At 44.0% G+C, this 12505-nt stretch overlaps 1 protein-coding gene across 2 annotated transcripts in view; it reads left to right on the forward strand.

Moving 5' to 3' along the window:
- The first annotated feature begins 432 nt into the window (after window positions 1–432).
- The window catches only part of LOC134359966 (tubulin beta chain-like), a 47653-nt gene continuing 35580 nt past the window's right edge, over window positions 433–12505 (forward strand). The window contains exon 1 of one of the 2 annotated variants that reach the window (XM_063073880.1): window positions 433–516. Coding sequence is in view for 1 of the 2 variants with exons in the window: in XM_063073879.1 (XP_062929949.1) it covers window positions 460–516 (57 nt within the window). In the remaining variant the exon portion in view is untranslated. The remainder of the gene's footprint in view (window positions 517–12505) is intronic. The other variant, XM_063073879.1, reaches the window with a different exon arrangement.

Genomic DNA, 12505 nt, shown 5'->3' on the forward strand with positions numbered 1-12505 from the left:
GAGTGATCTTGATGCGCAATGTATTCCTAGTTAGGGTTAATCAAACCACCTTACACCTGTACAATAAATCAGACATGCGCACGTGTTCAGTAGGCTTTTCAACTAGACTATTACAGATCATATCCTGGGACTGTAAAGAATTATATTTTTGAAGTATTATTTTGTTTTGACAATTTGAAGGTCGAGGCGGTTAAGTTGCTTTATGGCACAACGAAAGCACATTGTGAGATGACAGGAGTAATTGTGACGGGTCGGCGCCTTTCCGTCACCAGGCAACAGCCACTCAAAACTAATCAAAGCCGAGCAGATAAGATTAAGCCAATGGGAAGGCAATATAAGTGATTGACGGAAGGAGATGTCCAATAGAAACTGCGCAGCGATGACGCAGAATTATATAAGCAATGTTGCGGGCGTTGGCAGCGCAGTCGCCGGCAGGAGTAGTGTAGGGAGAGTTTCGGTATGCGGGAAATCGTGCATCTGCAAGCTGGCCAGTGCGGCAACCAGATCGGGGCCAAGGTCTGTAGAGTTCGCCGCTTTAGGATTCACCTGGGGAGAAGGTGATGGGCGCGAGTGCACGGCCCGGCGGTCACCTGAGCGGCTATGCCGTTGGGCGCGCCCCCCCCCCGGCCGGCGTGCCAGTGACTGCCGGTGGCAAGCCTCTTATAAAAGCGTTGCTGCCGTCGGCGTACACCGACCTGGGTCTGGCGCCGCAGTCCGTGTGTTGCACAGGTGCACACCAAGGATCCCATGGAGGGGGATCGTCCCACTGGCGGCTGGGCTAAAATCAAGTGACCGACGGTTCAGAAACCATTTTCACACAGGGTCTCTGTGGGACTAGTTTGTCCCATTCTTTTTACTGGAGCACTTCAAGCAGTACTTAACTGCTGTGTAAAGCCCCAAGGTCCTGGAAAGATGCAAGGGCAGATTGCATTTATGCAGAAGGTGCTTTAACAAGTGCATAAGTAAATCAATGTTTGTCACTGATCCTCTGCAAGAGAGGAAGTAAGGCCGGTAGAGTTATTGGTTTGCACAGCTGGGCAGCATTCAGCTTGCTGATTGGAGCTATCCCATGCAGTATCCCTCCACTTGTCCCCAGAACACCTTCGTCTGGCACTGGAGTCTCTGAAAGCTCCAGAATGGCGCCCAACTTGTTAAGATCGAAGGAGCCACACAAAATAAGAATGTGTATGTACTGTTTCATGGGTAAATAAGTCTTAAGATACTGCCTGTACAAGGCAGAACGATTGAGTATTGAGAGACGGTGGGAAGCTGATCTCAAGCATTGTCAACAGTATGGATGACGGAATTCAGCGATAGTGAATGTTTTATTTATTGATTTGAATATTTCTTTGTGACATGTTTGCATTTTTAAAATTTCTGAATGTCAATTGTTATGAAATCTATGAGATTAAAGAAACAATTCTCCAAAAAATGGAAGTATGAATCAAAAGGTGAAAGGATCTTGAATGTTATCTATTTGTATAACTTGATCATCAATATATTAACCATGATCCTCGATAATATGCCATATTGATATGTAGATATTCAATCACATAGTGTTTTTCAACGATGTAGGAGTTCATATAGCCCAATGAGTTATGCCAGGTAGGAAACTTTGTCACATGGTGTGAGCAGAATTATCTGCAGCTTAATGTGAAAAAGACTAAGGAGCTGGTGGTAGACCTGAGGAGAGCTAAGCTACCGGTGACCCCTATTTCCATCCAGGGGGTCAGTGTGGACATGGTGAAGGATTACAAATACCTGGGGATACAAATTGACAATAAACTGGACTGGTCTAAGAGCACTGAGGCTGTCTACAAGAAGGGTCAGAGCTGTCTCTATTTCCTGAGGAGACTGAGGTCCTTTAACATCTGCCGGATGATACTGAGGATGTTCTACGAGTCTGTGGTGGCCAGTGCTATCACGTTTGCTGTTGTGTGCTGGGGCAGCAGGCTGAGGGTAGCAGACACCAACAGAATCAACAAACTCATTCATAAGGCCAGTGATGTTGTGGGGATGGAACTGGACTCTCTGACGGTGGTGTCTGAAAAGAGGATGCTGTCCAAGTTGCATGCCATCTTGGTCAATGTCTCCCATCCACTACATAATGTACTTGGTGGGCACAGGAGTACATTCAGCCAGAGACTCATTCCACTGAGATGCAGCACAGAGCGTCATAGGAAGTCATTCCTGCCTGTGGCCATCAAACTTTACAACTCCTCCCTTGGAGGGTCAGACACCCTGAGCCAATAGGCTGGTCCTGGACTTATTTCATAATTTACTGGCATAATTTACATATTACTATTTAACTATTTATGGTTCTATTACTATTTATTATTTATGGTGCAACTGTAATGAAAACCAATTTCCCCTGGGATCAATAAAGTATGACTATGACTATTTTTTCGGGCTGGGATTATTTCAGTCCCATGTTATGGGAGATGTTAAAGTGAAGTAGAATGAGAGGGCAAGCACTTGTCCCAGAGTGCTTAAGGAAGTAGCTCAAGAAATAGTGGATGCATTCGTGATAATTTTTCAAACTCTTTAGATTCTGGACTAGTTCCTGAGGATTGAAGGGTGACTAATGTAACCCCACTTTTTTAAAAAAGGAGGGAGAGAGAAACCGGGGAATTATAGACCGGTTAGCCTAACATTGGTGGTGGGGAAAAATGCTAGAGTCAGTTATCAAAGATGTGATAACAGCACATTTGGAAAGCGGTGAAATCATCGGACAAAGCATGGATTTGTGAAAGGAAAATCATGTCTGACAAATCTTATAGAATTTTTTGAGGATCTAACTAGTAGAGTGGATAGGGGAGAACCAGTGGCTGTGGTATATTTGGATTTTCAAAAGGCTTTTGACAAGGTCCCACACAGGAGATTAGTGTGCAAACTTAAAGCACATGGTATTGGGGGTACGGTATTGATGTGGATAGAGAATTGGTTGGCAGACAGGAAGCAAAGAGTGGGAATAAACGGGACCTTTTCAGAATGGCAGGCAGTGACTAGGGGGGTACCGCAAGACTCAGTGCTGGGACCCCAGTTGTTTACAATATAATTGGCTTAGATGAGGGAATTAAATGCAGCATCTCCAAGTTTGCGGATAACACGAAGCTGGGTGGCAGTGTTAGCTGTGAGGAGGATGCTAAGAGGATGCAGGGTGACTTGGATAGGTTAGGTGAGTGGGCAAATTCATGGCAGATGCAATTTAATGTGGATAAACATGAGGTTATCCACTTTGGTGGCAAAAACAAGAAAACAGACTATTTGGTGGCCGATTAGGAAAAGGGGAGGTGCAACGAGACCTGGGTGTCATTATACACCAGTCATTGAAAGTGGGCATGCAGGTACAGCAGGTGGTGAAATAGGCGAATGGTATGCTGTCATTCATAGCATGAGGATTTGAGTACAGGAGCAGGGAGGTACTACTGCAGTTGTACAAGGCCTTGGTGAGACCACACCTGGAGTATTGTGTGCAGTTTTGGTCCCCTAATCTGAGGAAAGACATCCTTGCCACAGAGGGAGTACAAAGAAGGTTCACCAGATTGATTCCTGGGATGGCAGGACTTTCATATGATGAAAGACTGGATTGACTAGGCTTATATTTGGTGGAATTTAGAAGATTGAGGGGGGATTTTATTGAAACGTATAAAATCCTAAAGGGATTGGACAGGCTAGATGCAGGAAGATTGTTCCCAATGTTGGGGAAGTCCAGAACGAGAGGTCACAGTTTGAGGATAAAGGGGAAGCCTTTCAGGACCGAGATGAAGAAAAACTTCTTCACACAGAGAGTGGTGAATCTATGGAATTCTCTGCTACAGGACACAGTTGAGGCCAGTTCATTGGCTATATTTAAGAGGGAGTTAGATATGGCCCTTGTGGCTAAAGGGATCGGGGGTATGGAGGGAAGGCTGGTACAGGGTTCTGAGTTGGATGATCAGCCGTGAACATACTGAATGGCGGTGCAGGCTCGAAGGGCCGAATGGCCTACTCCTGCACCAATTTTCTGTGTTTCTATGTTACACATGCCTCTAGAAATTTGAGCAGATGCTTTTGGTAGCGATCCATGCTAATATGTGTGACAAGAATGTTTTCAGATGCTTGTATTGATAAGGCTCGACAGGCTATGGACTAAATTGAATTATTTACATCCTTCATGTACATGAGTAAAAATCTTTACACTATGTCTCGATCTAACTGTGCAGTTATAGTAATTTATAATAAATGTGTACAACAGGACAGTTGATATAAGATGGAAATACAGTTGTGTCAGCATGAGTTAATCAGTCTGATGGCCTGGTGGAAGAAGCTGTCCCGGAGCCTGTTGGTCCTGGGTTTTATGCTGCAGTACTGTTTCCCGGATGGTAGCAACTGGAACAATTTGTGGCTGGGGTGACTCGGGTTCCTAGTGATCCTTCAGGTCATTTTTACAGACCTGTCTCTGTAAATGTGCTGAATAGTGGGGAGTTCACTCTACAGATGCGCTGGGCTGTCTGCACCACTCTCTACAGAGAATGATGGGTGATGATAATGGGATTAATATAGATGGGTTCTTAACGATTGGCATGGATGTGGCCCGGTTCCCTGCTGTATAACTAAAACAAATTCACAGGGTTGGTGTTGGGCTTGTTTGACAGCTATTCCTTCCCATAACTTCATTGCAGTGCTGTGTAAAGGGCCACTCACATTACACAGTGGAATGACGACACAAGTGTCTGGAAGCCACTTTCATAGACTTAGGAATGCTCAGTTAGCACAAAATAATTTGGGCAGCACAGCGGAGCAACGAGTAGAGCATCACCCTCCCAGTTGCCTAGGTCCATTCCTGACTTTGGATGCTCCCTGCATTGAATTTGAATGGTCATCCTGTGACTACATTGATTTCCTATATTCCAATTTTCTCTGGGTGTCCTGGTTTCCTCGTACACCCCAAAGCTGTGCACATTGTGAGGATAATTGGCCTCTACAAATTGCTCCTTGTGTGTAAACAATTATCGAGTGCTGGGGAACACTATTTACCCTCCCAGGTTGCAGTTCTACTGTTATCCTTCATTATTTGCAGACTTCTTGAGGAATGGGTAAGCAAGTGTTTTGATTTGCTGTGACCCTGCCCTTACTCACAGGCTCCAGACTAGATTTGGATGAGGTTGTCATGTTAGACTGAGTAGCTAGGCTCCAGTAGGTGAATTTGGTTGGTAGCAATTTTGGGGTAATAGATGTGTGTTTGGTTGGTGGGTGGCACAAGTTCCCAGCATATAAATGTGGGAAAATTCAGTCCCAAATGCTGGGGAGGGTTTGTCATGATCATTAAGGCCCTCCACATCCCATCACTCTTCTCCCACTTCATTTTGCCCTTGACAGATGTCCTGGGTTTAGGCTGCCCTTAACAAATGCTGGAGCTCAGTGTTGCTTCTCCTGGTAATAGACTGTTTTGGGTCATAATGCATTTGCACCAGCCTTCTCAAAAGTGGGCCTCTACCATATTCCTCATTCGAGTCTCCTGGACACAGTTGCCTTTCTGGCGAATCACCGGCCCAGAATGCCAGCTGCCCCCTGCCACGAGTGCAGGTTGCTCTAGTGTGCCATGCCTCTCTGTGAGGTACCATTCTTCCCCTGGGCTTCCAGTATCTGATGTTGTGCTTAATGTAGCCAAGCACGATGGGGCAATATTGCCGTCCACCACCTTCATTCTTGCCCTTGTCACCATGCTGCTCCTGTTCCTGTGCAGGTGGTTGAGCTGGGGTGGTGGAGAACCCTCTCAGTAACTGAAACTGCAGATGCTGTAACCCCCGATGCTATCTACTTTATTATTGTTCCTATAATTTCGCATATCACAGTTGGTTGGCTCACCCCTCCCCCAACTCCTCTGCTCCAAGGAATATAAATCCAGCCTATCAAATCTCAAAATTAGCCCCTCCATCCCCGACGTTACCCTCCTCTGTGGTATCATGTCCTTTCTACTCGGCAACCAGAATTGCATGCAATATTTCCAGCTGTGACCTAATCAATGTGTTATAATGTACCATAACGTTCCTACTCTTAGATCTGTGCACCTTCTAATGAAGGCTCATTTTTGCCACCTTATCTCTACCCATGCTGGCATTTTCAGAAATTCTGAGATCTTATTCACCAAGATCTCTTTGTCCCTCGATATTCCCTTGAGTCCTACCATGTATTGTATGTCTTGCCCTTATTAATCCTCCCAAAATGCATCACCTTGCACTTATCAGAATTAAATTCCATCTACAATTGATCTGTCTGTGTTACCAATTAATATCTTTCTGTAGCTAAGACTGTTGTCCTCATGATAATAAAAAAAATGTTTGTGTCATCTGTGAATTTACCGATTAGTCCTCCTGCATTCACACCCAAATTGTTAATTGATATGTCAAACAGTTAGGGTCCCAGAACTGATCCCAACAACATACCACTGGTATCACAAAACAACCCCCTACAAGTGAGCTTAAGAATGCTTCCTTGCCTCTCCCTCACCTTAAATATTGGTTGAACTTTTCCAATTTAAGTGTTTTTCAATGACATTTCTAAACTGAATGCATCTTGTATGGGTGACAGCTTGTGATTTAGGGGGGATATTGGTGTGAATGATGTATCATTAAGAAGTTTTAGTGTTACATCACTCATCTTAATAAACAAGGTTGTTGTACGTAGAAGTCAGGATTTCTGTGACTTTCTGCAAATTCATTGAATGGCTTCATGACCCCACTGGCACAATGTGCGTCCTGTACCTCTTGAACAAGTAAAGGGTGTGGCCTGCCGCCTTCCCTCTCCTGCTTCTCTTTCTCTGTGATAGTTACTGTGTGTGTTGCTGCTGTTGGCCAACTCTGGAAGCCCTCTCATCGTTACTGTGTGGCTAATTCTTGGCAGCTGCTTGAGTTCAGATGAGCCATGGTGATCTGTGCAGCCTCCTGTACAAGATAATGACCATTTTCTGTGGATTCACTGGACATTGGCACAACATGCAAAGATTTTATAAGTGCTTCATAATGGGGCTATTTAGTTTCCAGCTAAGTATCCAAAAAGGCTAATCTGCCACCCCCTCCAATTTCCACCCTTATTTTGTTATTAGGATATTGAATTGTTTTCATTGTAATCAGTTGTTATGGAGAAGATACACAAAGCTGGTAGATATTAACATCAGGTATACATTTTGGTGCCTGCAGCCATTGATTTGACAGACACCCATTTTCAGCTCAATCTGGAGTGTTAGCCAATCTTTCACAAAGTCACAGTGGAGATCCCCAAGATAATTTGCAATGTAACTGTTCAATTGTGCACAGTTAATTATGTAGGAATACATGTAAACTGATCCACTATGACATTGTAACTCAACTTAAGAAAAGGTGATTAAATGTACAGTCCCATTAGTTTCCTTTGAAAGATGATAAGATGAAAGGCTGGGTGATGGGTGCATTTGAGCCGGAGTAATAGAGGATAGTAGTTTGATAATTTTATGGTCCTCATTTCTATATTGATTTGTTTGATTATTATTTGATCTCATTTATTGATCTGAGATGAGAGTAATGGAAAGCTGACAGAAGAAAAATTAGAACTAGTAATAGCATGTGAAGAATTAATGAGAGAGAGAGCAATGATGAGAATCAAGGCTTGAGATGAACTGGAATGTTGTGCATTGGCTCCAGGAAAGGCAGCTGGTTCTACATTCTGCAGTTTCCGTGTCATTAATCCAAAGAATGTCTAAGCAGCATCTAGAACTGTGACATCACTAAACCCTTCCCTCCCACATAGCTACCCCCCCCCATTTTTCTATAATCTCTGTGCCTATCTAAGAGTTTCTTTAATACCCCTAATGTATCTGTCTCTACTACCACATGTTCCACACATCTGTGTAAGGAACTTACCTCTGACAATACCCTATACTTTCCTTCAATCACCTTAATATTATGCCCCTCCATATTAGCCATTTCCATCCTGTGGAAAAAAAGTCACTTGATATCCACTCTATCCTTGCCTCTGGTCATCATGAACATCTTTATCAAGTCACCTCTCATCCTCCCTTGCTCCAAAGAGAAAAGCCCTAGCTCGCTCAACCTACCTTCATAAGATGTGCTCTTTCGTCCAGGCAGTATCTTGGTAATTAGGAGAAAATCTGCAGATGCTGGAAATCCAAAGCAACACACACAAAATGCTGGAGGAACTCAGCAAGTCAGGCAGTGTCTATGGAAATGAATAGATAGACCATGTTTTGGGCCAAGACCCTTCTTCAGGACTACTGGTGAATCTCTGTCTCCTCTCTAAAGCTTCCACATCTTTCCTATTAAGAGGCAACCAGAACTGAGCAGAATAGTCCAAGTGCGGACTACCCAGAGTTTCACACAGTTGCAACATTACCTCCTAGCTCTTAAACTCAATCCCCTGACGAATGAACACAGTCACACCATATGCCTTCTTAACCACTCCAGCAACTTTCACGGCAACATTGAGGGATCTATGGACGTGGACCCCAAGATCCATCTGTTCTCCACACTGCCAAGAATCCTGCCATTAATCCTGGATTCTTCCTTCAAATTTGACTTCTAAAATGGCCAATTCTGTTTGAGTAGCTGGAGAACAATAGCTGGGTAAAGGTGGTCAAAATATCAGAAGCAATGATCCCAAAGATTTAATTTAGAATGCAGAACAAGGTGTGAATGTATGTACAGTAAACACAGGACGCTCAGCACCATGGCTCTGGGTTGGCAGATTTTCCACTCACTCAGATGTCACTTCATTTTCACTCCAAAGCATTTGAATTCGAGACGTTATGCTGTCTTAAAGATCAAGTGAACCAGCTAAGTTTAAAGGGCATGCTGGAGCCAGGAACGTAGTGAGAGGAAAATGAGCACAGAGATCATGACCCTAGTAAGTGGAAAGGGAGTACAGGAACTGAGGCCAGGGGAAGTGGTAAGGGATTGTGGATGCCGGGATCTTGGTGATGGAAAGGAGTGTGCAAATTGTGCCGTGGATGGGAAGGAAGACTGAGAATTGGGGCCCGGGGAGCTTGGGGGGAATGTGGGAACTGGCACCCTGGTGAGTTGATCAGGAGGGTGGGACGCATTACCAAGTGATCAAAATACTGAACAATCAGGAATTCTGAATGTCAGAAAGCTTATTACTGTACCACTTTAAATACTGAAAATACTTTAAAAAGGATAGGAACATTGCAGGGAGACAAGATTGAATGGAATATCATTAGAAAGGTGGTGTCAATGTTGGCTGCACGGCTAATCAACATTTGAGAAAGTTGTGAATGGTTTGTGGATGGAGTGTTATGAGGTAAGAAGTTTGCTGTTTGATACAGAAACCATGAATTACCTGGGATCCACAGACCTCTTGGTTAATGGTAGGGGCTCATGGCGTATCAAAGGTTGTGGACCTCTGCATTAGAATGACACACAAATACTAAGAGTCAAACAAGTAAAATATTGAACAGTCAAGCTGATGAATGACTTGACCAGAAATATACCACGTACACTTCAGAGATTTAACACAAGAAAGCAGAGATTGGGTGACTGTATGGAACAAGAGTTTTGAAGCCAGAACTGTGGCAGCACGTGCCAAGTCACCAGTGCCAGAAATGCAAACATTTGAGTGTTTGAACTAAACCTCGAGGTTTAACTGGAAAGGAACTTACAGATGATTAGATTAGATTGAGGACACTCAGTCCTCGTTTATTGTCATTTAGAAATGTATGCATTAAAAAATGATACAATGTTCCTCTCGAAAGATATCACAGAAAACACAGGAAAAACCAAGACTAAAACTGAGAAAACCACATAATTATAACATATAGTTACAACAGTGCAAAGCAATACCGTAATTTGATAAAGAGCAGACCATGGGCACGGTAAAAAAAAGTCTCAAGTCCCGATAGCCCCATCATCTCACGCAGACGGAAACGCCGCAAACTTGCCGATGCATTGGAAGCACCCGACCGCAGCCGACTTTGAGTCCGTCCGGAAACTTCAAGCTTCCGACACCGAGCACCATCTCTGCCGAGCGCTTCGACCCCGACCCCAGCCCCGGCTGCCAAGCATCAGGCAAAGCTGAGGATTCGGGGCCCTCCCCTCTGGAGATTCAGGATCACACAGTAGCAGTGGCAGCGAAGCAGGCATTTCAGAAGTTTCACCAGATGTTCCTCCGTGCTCTCATGTCTGTCTCCATCACATCAGGATTGTGCACGGCACCCTACTTGACAGATAACAGATATTCATCACCGGAGTGGCTGCTGCAAGCTGTCATGTCGCCATCTTCTCCTCCCTCCACAGGAGACAGGCAGATGCTGAAGTTATTTGAGGAAACTGGTGGTCATGGCTGGCATGGTAATCTCTGACTCTCTCCTACTGGAGATTGAGATCTGAGGAACGACGGAAGGAGAACCGTTTTGAAGGATGATCTGAGCAAGAAGAAAGTGACTGAATTTGGAAATGGCATGGATGGTGTTCAGTGCAGATTGAGAATAGGTTTTATATTTAAGAAGTTGAATGTCATGAGCGAAATACACAAGTCTTATTTAGCTGTTCTTTGAAAGGGTAGGAGTATCCAGCTCTCAGGGTTCACTGTTCACTAAGAAACTGTTGTCAACTTTAATATTTCTGTAGATACTTAGTTTAACAGGGAGATCCCACAGGTGGTGTGAGAGACACTGTCCACGTCCACTGGCAACAGGGTTATCCAGCCTTTCGTTCTGCAAGCAAAGAAAGAGTTGTATTGTCGTAAAATATCCTGCAAATGCTGCACTTTGTGGCACGTGGTGTAATTAAATTTTAATGATGTAACTTACTTTGTAAGTTCTCTAGCTGTAATTCTAATATTACACATCCGGATTTTAATTCCCTTGCATATTTCAAGCTATACTGGACTTCAAAATGCTTTAGTCTGTAAAGAAGAATCTTGAAGGACCTAGCATTCTAAAATCAGAAATTCGAGCAGCCATAAATAAAACAAGACATAACAGAGCAGCTGGTCCAGATAACATCGCTGTTGAAATGATACTGGCCTGGGAAGATTTTGGAATAGAGAAAATAACAGAAATCGCAAATGAAATCTATGATCATGGGGAGATACCTGATGATTTAAGTAAATCAGTGTTCATCATACTTCCAAAGAAAGAGGGAGCAACAGAATGTGAGTTACATCGTACAATAAGCCTGATGAGCCACGTGGCAAAAATTATTCTCAGAGTAATCATGATGAGAGCAAGACGCTGTATAAAACCAGAAATCAGTAAAGAACAATGCGGCTTTGTGGAAAACACTGGAACCAGAAATGCAATTTTCATGCTACGGATGATCTGTGAACGAGCCATCCAGGTACAAAAAGACATCTACCTATGTTTCATTGACTGTACAAAAGCTTTTGACACTGTCAGACACCAAGATCTTCTGGAAATGCTTCAAGATCTTGACACAGATGGGAAAGATATACGTTTCTTAAGAAACTTATACTGGGACCAGACAGCATCCATCAGAATAGAAGGAGGAGTGAGTGAGTATGTGCATATCATGAGAGGAGTCAGGCAAGGTTGTGTCTTTTCACCAGACTTATTCAGCCTGTGTAGGAGAAGGAGGAGAAGATGGCGGCACGACGCAGCCCGTGCGGCCACTCCGGTGAATGATACCTGTATGTGTCAAGTAGGGGACCGTGCACAATTCTGATTTGATGGAGACAGACGTGAGAGTATGGAGGAACATCTGGAGAAATTTCTAAAATGCCCCCTTTGCTGCTGCTGCTACTCTGTGGTCCAGAATCTCCAGAGGAGAAGGCCCCGAATCCTCAGCTTTGCTTGTTTCGGTGGCCGGGGCGAGGTCGAAGGCGCTTGGCAGAGGATGGCGCTCAGGAGGCTGTATCAGAGGGGCTGGTCGGAGGCTCGAAGTTTTCGGACAGACGGACTCAGAGTCGGCTGTGGTCGGGTGCTTCCAATGCATCGGCAGTTGTCAGTGCCTGGAGGTTTATGGCAGGGAGTTTCTCCCTTTGCCGCCTGCTATCGGGGACTCGGGAGTCGATCGGGACTTTGAGACTTTTTTTTATCGTGCCCATGGTCTGCTCTTTATCAAATTATGGTATTGCTTTGCACTGCTGTAACTATATGTTATAATTATGTGGTTCTGTCAGTGTTAGTCTTTGGTTTGTCCTGTTTTTCTGTGATATCACTCTGGAGGAACATTGTATCATTTCTTAGTGCATGCATTTCTAAATGACAATAAAAGAGGACTGAGTGTCCTCATAATCTAATTTAATCTAGTGAAAATACCTTGAGCAGTATCAAAGACATCAAAGGATTCACAATTGGAGGCCATAATATAAATAACATCAGATATGCTGGTGACATCGTACTAATAGCTGACTCAGAAACAAAACTTCAAGAACTACTCACTATAGTGGCAGCAGAAAGTAATCGCAGAGGCCTCTCAATCAACACCAAGAAGACAGAAAGCATGGTCATCTCCAGAAAGACAAACATCCCACAATGTGTGATCAAGATCAG

Source organism: Mobula hypostoma, chromosome 21 (assembly GCF_963921235.1).
Source record: "Mobula hypostoma chromosome 21, sMobHyp1.1, whole genome shotgun sequence".
Taxonomy (NCBI): domain Eukaryota; kingdom Metazoa; phylum Chordata; class Chondrichthyes; order Myliobatiformes; family Myliobatidae; genus Mobula; species Mobula hypostoma.